The sequence below is a fragment of the Terrapene carolina genome, unplaced genomic scaffold, assembly GCF_002925995.2.
Source record: "Terrapene carolina triunguis isolate 2854851 unplaced genomic scaffold, T_m_triunguis-2.0 Scaffold193, whole genome shotgun sequence".
Taxonomy (NCBI): domain Eukaryota; kingdom Metazoa; phylum Chordata; order Testudines; family Emydidae; genus Terrapene; species Terrapene triunguis.
The window spans coordinates 4,557,557-4,571,371 of NW_020664544.1; the positions used below are offsets into that span (position 1 = coordinate 4,557,557).

The 13,815-nt window shown below is 63.4% G+C and overlaps 1 protein-coding gene across 7 annotated transcripts in view; it reads right to left on the reverse strand.

The window, feature by feature from the left end:
* Positions 1 to 1,176: 1,176 nt before the first annotated feature.
* ARHGAP23 (Rho GTPase activating protein 23) overlaps positions 1,177 to 13,815 on the reverse strand; it is a 98,009-nt gene continuing 85,370 nt past the window's right edge. For 4 of the 7 annotated variants that reach the window (XM_026654681.2, XM_026654680.2, XM_026654678.2 and 1 more), the window contains 9 exons: positions 13,591 to 13,746; positions 12,634 to 12,712; positions 10,827 to 10,900; positions 10,292 to 10,381; positions 9,222 to 9,347; positions 8,408 to 8,449; positions 7,884 to 7,977; positions 4,327 to 4,358; positions 1,177 to 3,308 (listed from right to left, as the gene is read on the reverse strand). In XM_026654681.2, the coding sequence (XP_026510466.1) occupies positions 2,148 to 3,308; positions 4,327 to 4,358; positions 7,884 to 7,977; positions 8,408 to 8,449; positions 9,222 to 9,347; positions 10,292 to 10,381; positions 10,827 to 10,900; positions 12,634 to 12,712; positions 13,591 to 13,746 (1,854 nt within the window). In that variant the 3' untranslated portion in view covers positions 1,177 to 2,147. Of the gene's footprint in view, positions 3,309 to 4,326; positions 4,359 to 7,006; positions 7,032 to 7,883; positions 7,978 to 8,407; positions 8,450 to 9,221; positions 9,348 to 10,291; positions 10,382 to 10,826; positions 10,901 to 12,633; positions 12,713 to 13,590; positions 13,747 to 13,815 lie in introns of all 7 variants that reach the window. The other 3 variants (XM_026654685.1, XM_026654684.1, XM_026654679.2) reach the window with 3 other exon arrangements.

A 13,815-nucleotide genomic window follows, 5' to 3' on the forward strand; every position in this document is an offset into this window, starting at 1 on the left:
CTAGTCTCAATCCCGTGAGCCGTGAGTTCTCCCAGCGTCGCTGCCATGGGCCCTGGGCCTGGCTGCTCTCTGCAGTGCCACTTGTGTGTCCTGTGCACACCCGCGCCGCTCGCTCACACCCCCCCCGCCCCGCCCTGCTTCTCAAAGGGGCTGCGACCTGCCTGGGGGTGTCACCTAATGCTCACGCCCCCAGCTACCCGCTCCATCCTGCCCACCCCCGCTGGGAGTGCCCGAGTCCCACCGGGCGGCCTAACCTCAGGGGGCTTTGCATGGCTCAGCTGCGGAGTGTGAACCCGCCTCTCCAGGGCCAGGAGGCCTCGGGCCGCAGAGAGCAGCTGAGGGTCGTGTCCGGGGAGGAAGGGCAGCTGCCGCGTGCTCAGGGCTCAACTCAACTCCAGGCCCCAGTGATGCCGGGGGGGCTATCGACTGCAATGGGGCCAGGATTCCTCCCTCCTCCCGGGATGTTCCTGGCTGGCCCACGTAGCTCTGCTTCCCTGGCTGGGTTTCCCTGCCACACTGGAAGCACTGAACCAGCCATGGCCTGGGCCCCCTTTCTACGCTTCCCCAGCCCCTGCTCCTTCTCTTGCTTCTTCCCCTGTGGCTTTGAGGCTGGCAAACAACAGCACCTCCTCCCTGGCACAGGGGAGGGGCTGGGGAACAAAGGGCCCCTTGGCACGAGGGACATTTCCCAGCATTCACGCGAGTGGATCCCGCACCTGGTGCCAGCAGGCATGTGGTCACTGAGCACGTGCCAATGGCCCCAACACACACACTCCTGCTCAGGTGCCAATGATGCCACCACACCTACATCTACCAATTACCCAACACTGAATCAGGCTGACACAAGGGCACCGCAGGCACGTGCTCCATGGGGCACAGCCATAGCACACACGTGCACACACACACGTGCGAATGGTGTACATGAACACACATGTGCAACTGGTGCACATGCACGCACTCACACAGGTGCAACTGGTGCACACGCGCACACACACATGCAACTGGTGCACACGCATGTGTACACACACAGACCTGAATGGTGCATGTGCACACACATGCACACACCAGTGTTACGAGCCAGCGGGAAAACGCTCACGCTCTTGAGCAAAGCCCACGTGCGGGCGCTGTGTCTGCGCGGCCTCCTGTCTCCATTCTACAACTGCCTTGCTCACCCTGGGAGAACCGGCTTGGGAAAGGGGGGGCCCTCGGGGGCGGGCTTGACTGGGGTGCCAGGGACCCTCTGTTCAAAGCCACCCAGCAGTTCCTTGCACACCAGGGGGCACTTTCTCTGAGCCGAGGGGGGCAGGAGGAGGGGCACAGTAATGTGATGCCAGAGCTGTGGCAGGATTTCAGAGGCACCTGCTCCTGCTGGGAGGTTTGGGGGCTGGCAGCGGGGGGCTGGCAACGGTCTCATGGAAATCGGAGCATCCTTCCCCCACCCCAACCCCCCGCGTCAGCGGGGAGCAGCCCTTGGCAGGAACCGTGGGATCCCCCACCAAGGGCGGGGGCAGCAAGAGCCAAGCACGCTCCCCCCTGTGACGTCTGAGGGACAGCAGAGCGGATCTGGCAGCCTCAGGGACCCCGCAGCCACGCAAGGAGATGTGCTGGGTGGCCAGGAGGCCGGGGAGGGGTTGCCTGTCTCAGGCCAAGTGCTTCCTGTGGGTGCGCTGTGCCCGCCCATCCCAGCTGCGGGCTGGACCCAAAGGGCTGGGATCCCGGCTCTGTGGCGAGGCCGGGACGCTCCGAGCTGCGGACAATCCCCCACCCAGGCCTGGCCTGGCAAAGTCAGGGGCGGGGGAGTCTTAAAAAGGGAGACAAATCAAACAGACTCACGATTACATCCCCAAACCAAGGGAGGGTCGTTCAATGAACGCCGCGCCCGAGCGCCAGCCAGGCAGCGCAGCCGGGGGCGTCTCCGGCAGCCTAGGGAGCCCCGTGAGAAAGGCCAAGGGACGCTCAAGGGGCAAGGCCGGCAAAATCAGGGCGAGTGGCTGCTGGCCCCTAGGGGGCGCTCCAACCTCTGTGCGGATGGGGAACCGCCCAGAGAGGGTACTTCAGCCTTCGCCACAAGAGGCAGCACAGGGGGCGAGAGAGATAGGGGGCGGGTGAAACAGAGACAGGCCTCGGGTTCCAGAGGGACGCGGGGGTTAGAGACAATGGTGGAAGCGGAAAGAAGCTGCGCGGGTGGGAGCCGGGCCCCGGTCGCCAGGGTTCCCCTCCGGGCCCTTACTGTGCAGCTGCTCACCGGCGCCGCCCTGGTGGCTCAGTGCCGAGGACGAGGAGGGCCTGGCCTTGGTCGACTCCAGGCTGCTGAGGCCCGAGTCCTTGTTGTCTCTGTGCAGGTCCCTGCAGGAGGCGCTGGTGTCCAGGGGGCAGAGCTCGGGACCGACGGGGGGTCCCTGGCCCGGTGTCTGCTGCTCCTTCCACTCGTTGAAGTTGAGGTCCTTCAGGCCGCCGGGCACCACCACCGTATGGCGCCTCCAGGAGCTCTTCTTGCGCCGCGTCTCCGGGGAGTGGGGCTTGCGCAGGCGCACGGCCAGCATGTCGTCGGCCGAGCCGCGCAGACGCAGGCGGATCTGCTCCGTCAGCGAGGGCCTGGCCGGGGCCCCGCTGCCCCACGGCTCCCCGCCGGCCCCCGGGGGCTGCAGGGACTCCTGGCTGCCCTTGGTGGACGACTCGCTGTCCGGCCGGGGCCGCGCCAGCTTTCTGCGGGCCAGCGTGTCGCACTGGATGAGCCGGTGGGAGTTGAAGGAGGCCCGGGCGAGTTTCTCCTTCTCGCCGCTCTCCGCCTCGGGCCCCTGCCCGGTGCCCGGCCCCGCCCTCCCCAGCAGGAAGCTGCTCTCCGTGTCCGTCTCCACGTGGCTGAATTCGCTGCGCTCGTCGTCCGCCTCGTCACCTCGGCTCTCGGCCACCGACTGCACCTCCGAGCACAGGCTGCGGTCGATGGTGGACAGGGTGGAATAGCCCGAGACGATGGACCGGGCGTCCGGCGCTGGCTCCCTCGGTCCCGCCTGCTCCTCTGTGCTCGCTCGGCGGCTCGGAGCGTCGCGCGTTGGGCCTGGCTCTCCGGGGGCCACGCCGCACCCCGGCCCCTTGGCTTCTTCCTCCTCCGCGCCCCCGCCCCTGGCCTCCTCGGCTCTGCCTTTGCTGGCGCCCTTGGTGGCCTCGTGCTCCGAGTCGTCGTCCGTGCTGCTCCCCAAACGCTTGGCCTCCCGCCGCTTCTTCCTCTTGCGGTTGACGGCGGCGATGAAGGAGATGGCGAGCAGCTCCTTGTTGTACTGATCCTTCCGGGGCACCCCCGAGCCCTGCTGGAGAGAGAACCACCCGGCTTAGTGCCACGGCCCCGGTCCCTGCTGCTCACGGCTCCTCCCCGGCCCCGAGCCCGTCTACGCCCCAGGCAGCTTCGCACCGAGCGCTCAAGCCACCGACCCGGCCGCAGCCGCCCTGCCACAGCAGTGCATTCTGGGAAAATCGGGGGTGGCATCCAATCGTGCTGTGGTGCATTCTGGGAAATATTTAGGTCACTGTCCCATAGTGGTGCAGTGCATGCTGGGGAAATGGAGGCTGCCATCTCTCAGGGCACAGGATTGCACGTGCCTTCCCACTCCTCCACGTCCCAGCCAGCCTGTGGAGCCAGCAGAACCACCAGGACGGACGCAAAGAAGAGCTCACGGGAAGGGGCCTGTTAGGAACCATGTCACGGGTCGGCATGAAACATACGTCGAGTGACCCAGAGTTCGAATTCTGGCTACTGCAGAGACATGCACAGCCCCTCGTCAGGATCAGGGCCCGGCTGGGCAGACCTGCTCGGAGAAACTGGCCAAGACCCTCCCTCCCCAAAAGGATCTAAATAGACAAGGGGGAGAGGGGAAACTGAGGCAGAGAGAGAGCAGTGACACACAACAGGCCGAGCCAGGAACAGAACTCAGTTGTCTTTGACTCTCAGGCCAGGGTCCTACCCACTGGGCCATGCCACCGTCCTGTGATCTGCAAGGTCACCTTGAAGCTTTCTCCTGCCTCATCAGACCCAAGTAAACCCCTGGACCTCCCTCCCTCATACAGAGTTGGCAATCCCGCGAACCCGCCCGTCTGGCTGCTCTCGGGAGGACAGGACAGCACGGCCCAGGACTGAGGTGGGAAGGGCCACGCAAGCTGCTCTGTGCTTTTACAGCAACAGAATTTACGGGTAAAACGCTGAATTTCCACCCTGCGTTTCCTGCCCCTTTCGCTGGGCCAGAGGCCGAGGCCCAGCAAAGCTGGAGATTTTAGCACACACAGGAACCACCCCCCCAGACTTCAGAGAGTCCCTCACACGGGAGTCCTTACCTTCGATTTGGCAGAGCTGCTATTGGTTGAATCTGTAACGCAAAAGACAGAGCAGGGATTAGGGTGGGCAGGGGAGGTCTTTGCTAGCGGAGGGGGGGGGGGGCTGGGGTGTGCGGGCATCACAGCAGAGGGACATCCCCAAGCTCTCCCTCCACGTGTGGCTCTAATCAACAGCACGATCAGCATCCACATTGCTCCAGCAACTGGCAGTGGGGCGCCCAGGTTGGGAAATTAACGAGGCCCAGGTGTAGCTGTCGGGAGGGGCACCAGAACAGCGGAATTTGGGGCACTTTGCAAAAAGTCCCCAAAGCCCTTGGTTTCGGGCCGGACCAAACGTTTCGATTTCTGACCATTTTTAAACATTTTTGATTTTTTTTTTTCAAAATTTTCTCAAATTTTATTTAAAGAAAAAACTCATTTGGAAGGGACAAATGGAAAGGATTCGTCAGATTTATTTTTCCGCCCTCAAAATGAACAATTTGGCAAAACTGACGCGAATTTGTCCAATGTTCTGGTGCTGCCGATGCCAGGAAAAAAGTTTCGGGCACAAATTTTCACCCAGCTCCGTCCGGCCAAGCCGTGGAGGCTCATGCGCCTCAAGGCAGCGGCTGCCCCCAGACGGGGGGGGGGGGGGGCGTTCTGGGGGGCCCCCGGGGGGGGGCCCTCACAATGCTCTCGGGGCCCCCCTGTCCATTTGTGTGCGACCCGCGCGCCCCGGTCACACAACCGCTGGGTTAATCACAGCACGAGGGAAAAGAACGGCCACCGCCACAGGGGAAAGAAAAGGAAACGAGAAAAAAGACCCAGGCCCAGCTGGGAAACACCCAGTCGCCGGAGCCCCCTTCACCCACCCAGCAGCCGGACGGGTCCTGCCAGTGGCGCTGACGGACTGGAGCCACGAGCCCAGGACGGACGGACGGGGGGAAAGGGGACAGTGGCGCACTGGGAGAACACAGGAGGAGTTACTCCGCTGGCACCCGGGCTTTCCCCTGGGGATGGGGAGGCCCCAGGCCGGGTTATGCAGCGCTCACGCGCCCCAGTGCAAACGGGGGGAGCTCTCCCCTCTGATGCTGGGGACATGTCCACTGAGCTCGGCTTAGACCCAGAGGGGCCCGATCCCCATTTACACTAGAGCCCCCTTGCACCGATCCCCGCGGCCACACACGTATCACCGACCCTCCGTGCGGTTCAGACTCATGGCCTGCAGGGCCAAGGCACAAGCTCCTACCGCTGGCACTAAAGAAGGGGTCTCCTACAGCTGGGAGCAGCCACCAGGGGCGATGCCCCCCCCCCATATTACAGCAGGGAGATTTTTAGCAGGGGGACCACCGGCAGATCCCTGGTGGTGGAAACTCCATCTGAAGTCAGGGAGCGACGCCCATTCCCAGCAGCCAGGGACCCCGGGGCGGCGGGACCCCAGAGGCCTTGTGCGGCAAAGGGCCAACGCGGCTCAGTATTGCCCACGGGCTGCCTGCTCCGAGCCCAAGCCCAGGTCTCTCGCTGCGCCAGAGGAGGGGCAAGCCCCAAGGAATGCACAGGCGAGGGCCGCGGGTGGACCGTGTGTTAATCTGCAATGTCTCGCAAGCAGGTTAAAGGGGGTGAGGGGAGAGGATGCACCCATCGCGCCAGCCCCCACTCCACCACACTGAGAAGCACAAGGACAAACACAATGACCCCCGCACCCCGCCCCGGCGGAGGGATGGGACTCGCGGCTGGTGCTTATGAGAGGGGGGGCCAGGAGGGGAACGCTGACCCCTGGGAGGATCTGGAATCCCAGCCCCCGAACCTGCAGCCAGCCACCACTGGGAAGAGCCTGCTGTGAACCATGGGGGCTGGCGGGTCAGCCTGGGCTCCTTGGGGGGCGCAGGGGTCATGTGGGGCTGGGGGGCGCAGCCGGGAGGGGGCTGGGCTGAGTGGCTACTGGGAAGGCTCAGAAAGGGGAGAGGCCCAGGGTTGAAGGGGCGTCTCTGCACCCTGGGCAGGCAGAGGGATGGGGGGTCTCCCAAGGGCCCACCCATGACCTCAGCACCCTGGGGTGGGCGGCACCAGCTGATCTGACTCCAGAGGAATCCCCCGCACCCACTCACATGGCCAGGCTCGCACTCCTGGCATTCACAGAACCCGGCTGGCAGGGCTCCCCCTGCGCCCAGCTACGGCTCGGGTGGGCTGATGCCAAGCACCGGGGACATGGGCACCGGGACCAGCAGGCCTCTGACCCGATGCTGTGGGTGCTCTCAGGCGGGCAGAGGGGCAAGGGGCTCCCCTGTGCTCCCTCACAGAGCAATGCCCAGAGAAAACTGCATGTCAGCGGCAGGGCCCCCGTGTAGCCAACGCTGCGGGTGAATGTGTGTGTGTGGGGGGGGGGTCCAGATCATTCATCCTCTGACTATAATGGTGGTACAAGAGGGATGAACCACACCAGGGGGTGTCAAGCTGGGGCTCGTGACCTTCCGGGGGGGCAAAGAGGTACCGGGGGGCATGCCTCCCTGCCCATGGCCGAAGAAAGGCCACGTGGGTCACGGGGTGACGTGCGCTGCGGCCAGCGCAGTGGGGTAGGGGCGGGGGGGCGCTCTTCCCGGGGGCATGGCGCAGGGCTGCGGCTCCCCTCCTGCACCCGCTCTCGCACGATCGCCCGACGGAATTAGTGCATGAGCAATGCACCCAAACAGCAGCACTGTACCCGCTCTAGAGCTCCAGGAGATCCGCTGGAGGAGGAGGAAGAGGAGGAGGAGGAGGGAGAAGAAGACAGCAGAGAGACGTTTAAGGAAAGAGCATAAAGAATCAATGTCATTTCAAAGCGGCTGCGCTCCGTACGCGCAGCTCGAGCCGGGGGAGAGGGACCAGGCACCGGACAGAGGCAGACCCGTGGCAGAGCTGCTGGGGCTGGCTGGCTAGTGAGGGAACAATGGGCAGCCCTGTGGTTTGATGGACTGTTCCACGATGGGGCCCAGCGGGGGGCTCGGGGACAGCAGCTATCAGGGAGTATACGCAGGAGAGGACCTGGGGAACTCACTGACACTAGACCAGCACTTCCCAGCAGTAGCACTAGGGGGAGCCCAACAGCAGTTGGTAACCGGCCCGTGGCCAGTGATTGGCTCCTTGCTGTTCTTCGGTGCCAGCCGTCCTATCACACTCAATCCTCAGCAGTGGGCGTGGCCTGAGGAAATGCCCCTCCTCCTGCCCGGGAAGGCTTGTGCCCGCTGCTAGACGGGCAGCTCTGCTGTAGGGACTGGCTGGGCAGCTCCTGGGTCACTTAGGGCAGGTGGGAGCCCCGGTCCCCAGCTATCCTGCGGATCAGCAGCCTCTTGAGAGGGGTGTGCCCAGGGAGGGGGCTGCTGGGGGTGCCCAAGGAGGAGGCTCCCGCAGGGGGATCCCCAGCTTGCCCAGCGGGGGGTGCCTGATGGGGAGAGCCCTGGCCTGGCCCAGGAGCAGTGGCCCAGTAACTCCTGTGGAGGTGGATTGCCTGTGAGGTCACTCCTCCTCCGGTGCTGCCGGCTGAGCCCTGACGGCCCCACAACTGGAGCCTTCCCCTTTCCCCCCCGGTCGTGCCCCCTCACCTGAGGCGTCCCCTGGCACCACCGTCCTCCCGATGTTGGGGAGCAGGTACTCGATGTTCGGCACCGACTGCGCCTCCTTCTCGTCCACAGGGGTCTGGAACGGCAGCGGGGGGAGAGTGGTGAGCGGAGGAGCCCCTGGGCCCAGCCCCCTGACTCCCTTCCGCTCTGTCTGCCGAGTGCCCCCTGCCCTGCCAGCAGGGCGGCAGTGCTGGACAGAGCCCCCCAGGGGGAGCTGCTCACCCTGGCAGGGTCCTTCCCCAGGGGCTGAGCGTTCTGGCCTCGGGCAGAGGGGGGCGCTGTTCACACACAGGGAACCAGCTGGTCTCCCCCCCACCGGGGTCTCCAGCAGGGGGCAGGAGAGAGGCTGCCCCCAGGCTGGCGTCGCGAGGACCATGCGTGCAGAGCTCAGGGGATGCGTTCGGAGACCGGCTGTCCCCAGAGGCTTGCAGCCCTCCCACGGCTGGGACAGGTGCCCACCGGCAGCCAGGGAGCCAACCCCCCTGCTCCCCCCGCCCGGGACTCACCTTCTCCCCCTTGTCCTCCTTGTCGCTGAAGAACCAGTCCGACTGCGGGAGCAAGGAGAGGGGACGAGGGTCAGAGCACAGCAGGACGGCAGTACAACATCTCGGGGGGAGGGGGGGGCAAGGGAGGCGGGGAGGGTGGGTGACTGGCTCCAGGTTGCCCGGCTGCTGCCAGATTCATTCCCGCGTTGCCCCCGCCCGGCATGGAGATCCGAATACGCGAGTCCCAGTCTGTCTCTGCAGGCCTCTCCGCCCCATGGCCTGGCACCGCCCCTCCCCTCCAGCCTGGCCCACAGCCCCGGGGCACCCGCCCCCTGCTGTCTGACCCTACACACCCCGCACCACACTGGGAGCTGATCCCGACTGTGCAGAAAAGTCCAACCCCGACCCACTGACGTTCGGCTCCCAAGGAGGGAAGTTTCCCTTCAGCCTGGTAAGACGGGCAAAGAGCAGGGGGAGCAGGGCACCGGGGGCCCACCCTGCCCAGGGGGAGCAGGGCACCGGGGGCCCACCCTGCCCAGTAAAGTGCTGGGGAGTGCAGGAGGGGGAAGGGCACCAGGGGCCCGTCCTGCCCAGCAGAGCGTGGGGGGAGCAGGGCACCGGGGGCCCGTCCTGCCCAGTGAAGTGCAGGGAGAGCAGATGGGAGCAGCACGGCGGGGGCCGGCCTGCCCAGTAAAGCACGGGGAAGATGAGGTGGGTGGGGGAGCCGGGTACCAAGGGCCCATCCTGCCCAGCAGAGCGTGGGGGGAGCAGGGCACCGGGGGCCCGTCCAGCCCAGTGAAGCGCGGGGCTGAGCAAAGGGCCACCTGTCACTTACGTGCTGGATGAGGGTCTCCACGATTTTGTAGCGGTCTGGCATGTGCGTCACCATGTCCGTCATGTTGTCCTCGGACGTGCGGACCAGCGTGGGGCCGAAGACCAGGGCCAGGTTCCGGGGCTCCATCTGCAAACAGGGCAGGGGGTTACAGTCTCGGCAGCCAGCCCCACTCCTGGGTCCCAGGAAACCCCATCCCAAGGGGGCTCTCACCCCACAGCCAGCAGCCTGAGCACAGCCTGTGCCCGTGGGGCCCCCTCTGGGATCGGACAGTCTCATGCCAAGGCCCTGGGCTGTAAGCGCCCAGCGATAAAATCACATCAATCCCCAGCCTGGGGAAAGGGCTGGCGAACACCCTGTCCTGCCATTGGCCTCGCTGCAACCCATCCCACCTGCTCTCATATTAACCAATTAACTCACAGTCCCTTTCCCAGCACCGGTGGGTTAGGGTGATCATCCCCTTCCTACAGATGGGGAAACTGAGGCAGTGGCCAACACTGTCACAGCCAGGGACAGAACCCAGCAGTCCTGATGCCCAGTTGCCTGCTCTAACCATTAGAGAACACTGCCTCCCTCTCCACTTGGCTTTTGAACCTTTCTTCCTGGTCCAGGAAAGGAGGATATCCCAGCCGGCAGGGCTCTAGCCTCAATCCCCTTCTCCACCAGACTTCCCAGGTGACCTTGGGCAAGTTACTTAGGGCACGTTTACGCCTGGAGCTGGAGCTGGAGGCGGGACCCCCTGCACGGGCAGACACACCCACACTAGCTCTGATCACGGCAGACGTGTCATGGCAGCCGCACAAGCAGCGAGGGGGCTGGCTGCCCTGCGTGCGATCCCCAGCTGAGACCCCCAGATACCCGTTCGGTACTAACACGCAGCGCTGCTCAGGGACTCGGCTCTAGGTTTTCACGTCCACGCCCTGCTGGGGGCCTGGGGCACAGACCACGGAGCACTGGGGCCCTGGAGAGCACCAGGTGTCCCGCACACAGAGAATCCGCGGCCCTGGGGACCCCGGGCTCTCTAGCAGGGTGCGGGGGCTGGCTGGGTGGGGGCCAGGCGGGGGCAACGGTACCTTGTTCTTCTCGGAGTGGTCCGCGATGGTCTTTAGGTGCCCCACCAGGAACTTGAGCGTCTCATAGTATTGCCCCGGCAGGTCCCGGATCTGGTGGGAGTGCAGAAGCAGCGTGAATGCCTGGCCAGCCACAGAGAGAGATGGGGACCCTCCCTCCCCATCCCAGCCTCACTCCTTCCCTGCTAGGACCCTCCTCATCCCGGATCGGCCCCTCCGTTCTTCCTCTGCCCCCCATTGCACACACCTCCACTTTTCCAGGCCAGAAGAGGGAGCAAGACAGGGGGCTCTGCCCCCACCCCCAGCCACAGAACAGGGCTTGGATCCCCTCACACGCTGGGCAGGCCAAGCCTACCAGACAGGCTGGAAAGGGAGGGAGAGTCATTCCTGGGACAGGGCTGATACCTGCTCCCTGCCCACAGGCAGGAGGTTTGGGGGCTCGGAGGGAGACCCCTGCTTGAGGGCTGTGGCCAGGGGACCCGCGGAGGGTTCCCCACGCCCCCGAGGGACCCACAGCCTCGAGGGAAGGGCCCCGTACCAGTTTCCGCAACGTCTTCATCCTCTCGCTGGCATCTTCTATCCGGTTGGCTTCGATGAAGTCGTTGTACTTATCTGAAAGCCAGACATGCAGAGAGGCCAGGTTCAATGGCCCTGCCAAGCACGGCCCTGGTGGAGTGCACCGGGGCAGTGCCCGCTGGACCAGGGCCAGGGGTGAAGCCCTGCTAGAGATGCCGCCGAGGGGCAGAGAAGAGAGGAGCCATCAGGCCAGGACGCAGGCGGCATTCGGCATTTGGCTGGGGCACGGGGGGAAGGAAGGACGTGGGGCAGCGAGGGGGCTCTGGGTGACAGTACCCGGAAGGCTCTGAACAGACAGATTGAGCGTGGTGCTCAGGGAGTGCTGGCAGCAGAGGGCACATGGGTAATGCAGAGACAGCGGGTGAAGTGGGGCAGTCTATAGCTAGGGGGCTCTGGGAGGTGCTGCATGGCCACGGGGTTCCCAGGGCAGATCACCAGGCAGCGAGCGGAGCAGTGTGCCAATGAAGGGGTCACACGTCCAGTAGGGAGGTGGAGGTGAGAGGAGGGGCTCCAAGTGGGGTTTAGTCACATCAACGCAGCAAGAGAGAGAGCTCTCTCCAGCTGTGTGCGCACAAATGTGTGTGTGTGAGACCTGTGGATCTGTGTGTGTGTGTGTCCCCTCCAGCTGTCTGTGTGCGCATGTGTCCTCCGGCTGTATGTATGTGTGCACAAGCGTGTGTGTGTGAGACATCTGGATCTGTGTGTGTTTGTGTCCTCTCCAGCTGTGTGTGCACGCATGTGTCCTCCGGCTGTATGTGTGTGTGTGAGAGACATCTGGATCTGTGTGTGTGTCTTCCGGCTGTGTGTGCGCGCGCGTGTGTCCCCTCCGGCTGTGCATGTGTCTGAGAGAGAGATTGAGAATGAATCATAGGACTGGAAGGGCCCTCGAGAGGTCATCTAGTCCAGTCCCCTGCACTCATGGAAGGACTATGTATTATCTAGACCATCCCTGACAGGTGTTTGTCTAACCTGCTCTTAAAAATCTCCAATGATGGAGATTCCACAACCTCCCCAGGCAATTTAGTCCAGTGCTTAAAGACCCTGACAGGAAGTTTTTCCTAATGTCCAACTGAAGCCTCCCTTGCTGCAATTTAAACCCATTGCTTCTTGTCCTGTCCTCAGAGGTTAAGAAGAACAATTCTTCTCCCTCCTCCTTGTAACAACCTTTTACATACTTGAAAACTGTTACACGTCCCCTCTCAGTCTTCTCTTTTCCAGACTAAACAAACCCAATTTTTTCAATCTTTCCTCATAGATCATGTTTTTTAGACCTTTAATCATTTTTGTTGTTGTTTTCTGGACTTTCTCCAATTTGTCCACATCTTTCCTGAAATGTGGCGCCCAGAACTGGACACAATACTCCAATTGAGGCCTAATCAGCGTGGAGTAGAGCGGAAGAATGACTTCTCGTGTCTTGCTTACAACACTCCTGCTAATACAGCCCAGAATGATGTTTGCTTTTTTTTTGCAACAGCGTTACACCGTTGACTCATATTTAGCTTGTGATCCACTATGACCCCTAGATCCCTTTCCGCTGTCCTCCTTCCTAGGCAGTCATTGCCCATTTTGGGTGTGTGCAACTGATTGTTCCGTCCTAAGTGGAGTACTTTGCATTTGTCCTTATTGAATTTAATCATATCTCTGGCTGTGCATGCGTGTGTGTGTCCTCCAGCTGTGTGTGTGTGCGCGTGTGAGACCAGTGGATCTGTGCGGGCGCGTGTGTCGTCTGCCTGTGTGTCCTGGGGGGTAGGGCTATTCCCCAGACTCACCGTCTGTGAACAGGGGCTCCGGGAGCTTCCGGAAGAAGGATTTCAACAGACTGCTGATGACGTTCAGGTCCTGCCATCTCTGTGTGGGGAGAGGAGGCGGTGCTTAGGGGGAGGCTGCCTGGGGTGGGAAGGCCGAGAGCGGACAGGCCAGTGGGGTGCCCAGTCATTGCTGGGGGGAACCTCAGAGCCCAAGGCCTGGGAGAGCCACAGGGGCCTCACCGCTGGCATCAAGCTAATCAGACCCTCTGCCACATTGGGCAAGAGCAACTACTAGCAATGCCCGCCCAGGAGAGGGCGCCGGGGAGGCTCCTGGCCACCTCCAGGACAGCAGGAGCCAGGGGCCAAGGGCCGCCTGCAGTGAGGAGTGTAACTCTTCTGGCCGGGCGAGCTGGGCGTAAGTGGCCCCGGCACCCATCAGCGGGCGCGCCCCACAAGTGTCGCCACCCCCCTTGGAAAAGGAGCTAACAGGAAGATGCGAGGCAAAGCGTGTCCCTGCCCCACACACCCCACCCTGGTTAATTCCCATTCCTGCCCCCCAGGGCGCTTGGCAGATGAAACCTGCTCTGTGCGGGCTGGGTGTTATTACAGGGCAGAGTCACCGGGACTAGCCGGCCGGGCCACTAGGGGGCGCTGCTGCTCTGCACAATGTAACAGCTGGCAGCTGCCGCCTGCTGGTTTGTGGCACTGGCATGGGGGGCGGGGGCCACGCCAGGCTCTCGCCCAGGGGCTGCTCTGCCCACAGGCAAACCTGGCAGCCGCGGGCAGCCGGGTCAGACACGAGTGGAGCTGCGACTCCGCTCGCCAGGTCACAATGCTGCTCCCTCAGGCTTGGCCTGTCCTCCCCTCCGTCCTGACGGACGGGCAGCCGGGCCAATCCTGAGCAACTGGCGCTTGGCCCCTGTACTTTCCCTCCCCAGTTCTGGGGGCGGCACACGGGAGTTTTGCCGAGGGAGGCACCTCATCCTGCAGGTTGATCTCGGTGCTTCCCTTGTTGAGCTGCTCCTGCAGGCTGGACACCACGGCGTTGTTCCCGGGCACGCGGTAGATGCCCATGTACTCCAGCCCCTTGTCCTCCACCACCTTGCAGCAGGCTTCCACGATCAGCGGGACGTTCTGCGGGGAACAGACACGGCCTGAAGGAGCTGAGACCACAGGGAGGATCCACTGTTCAGTGTGAGGGAG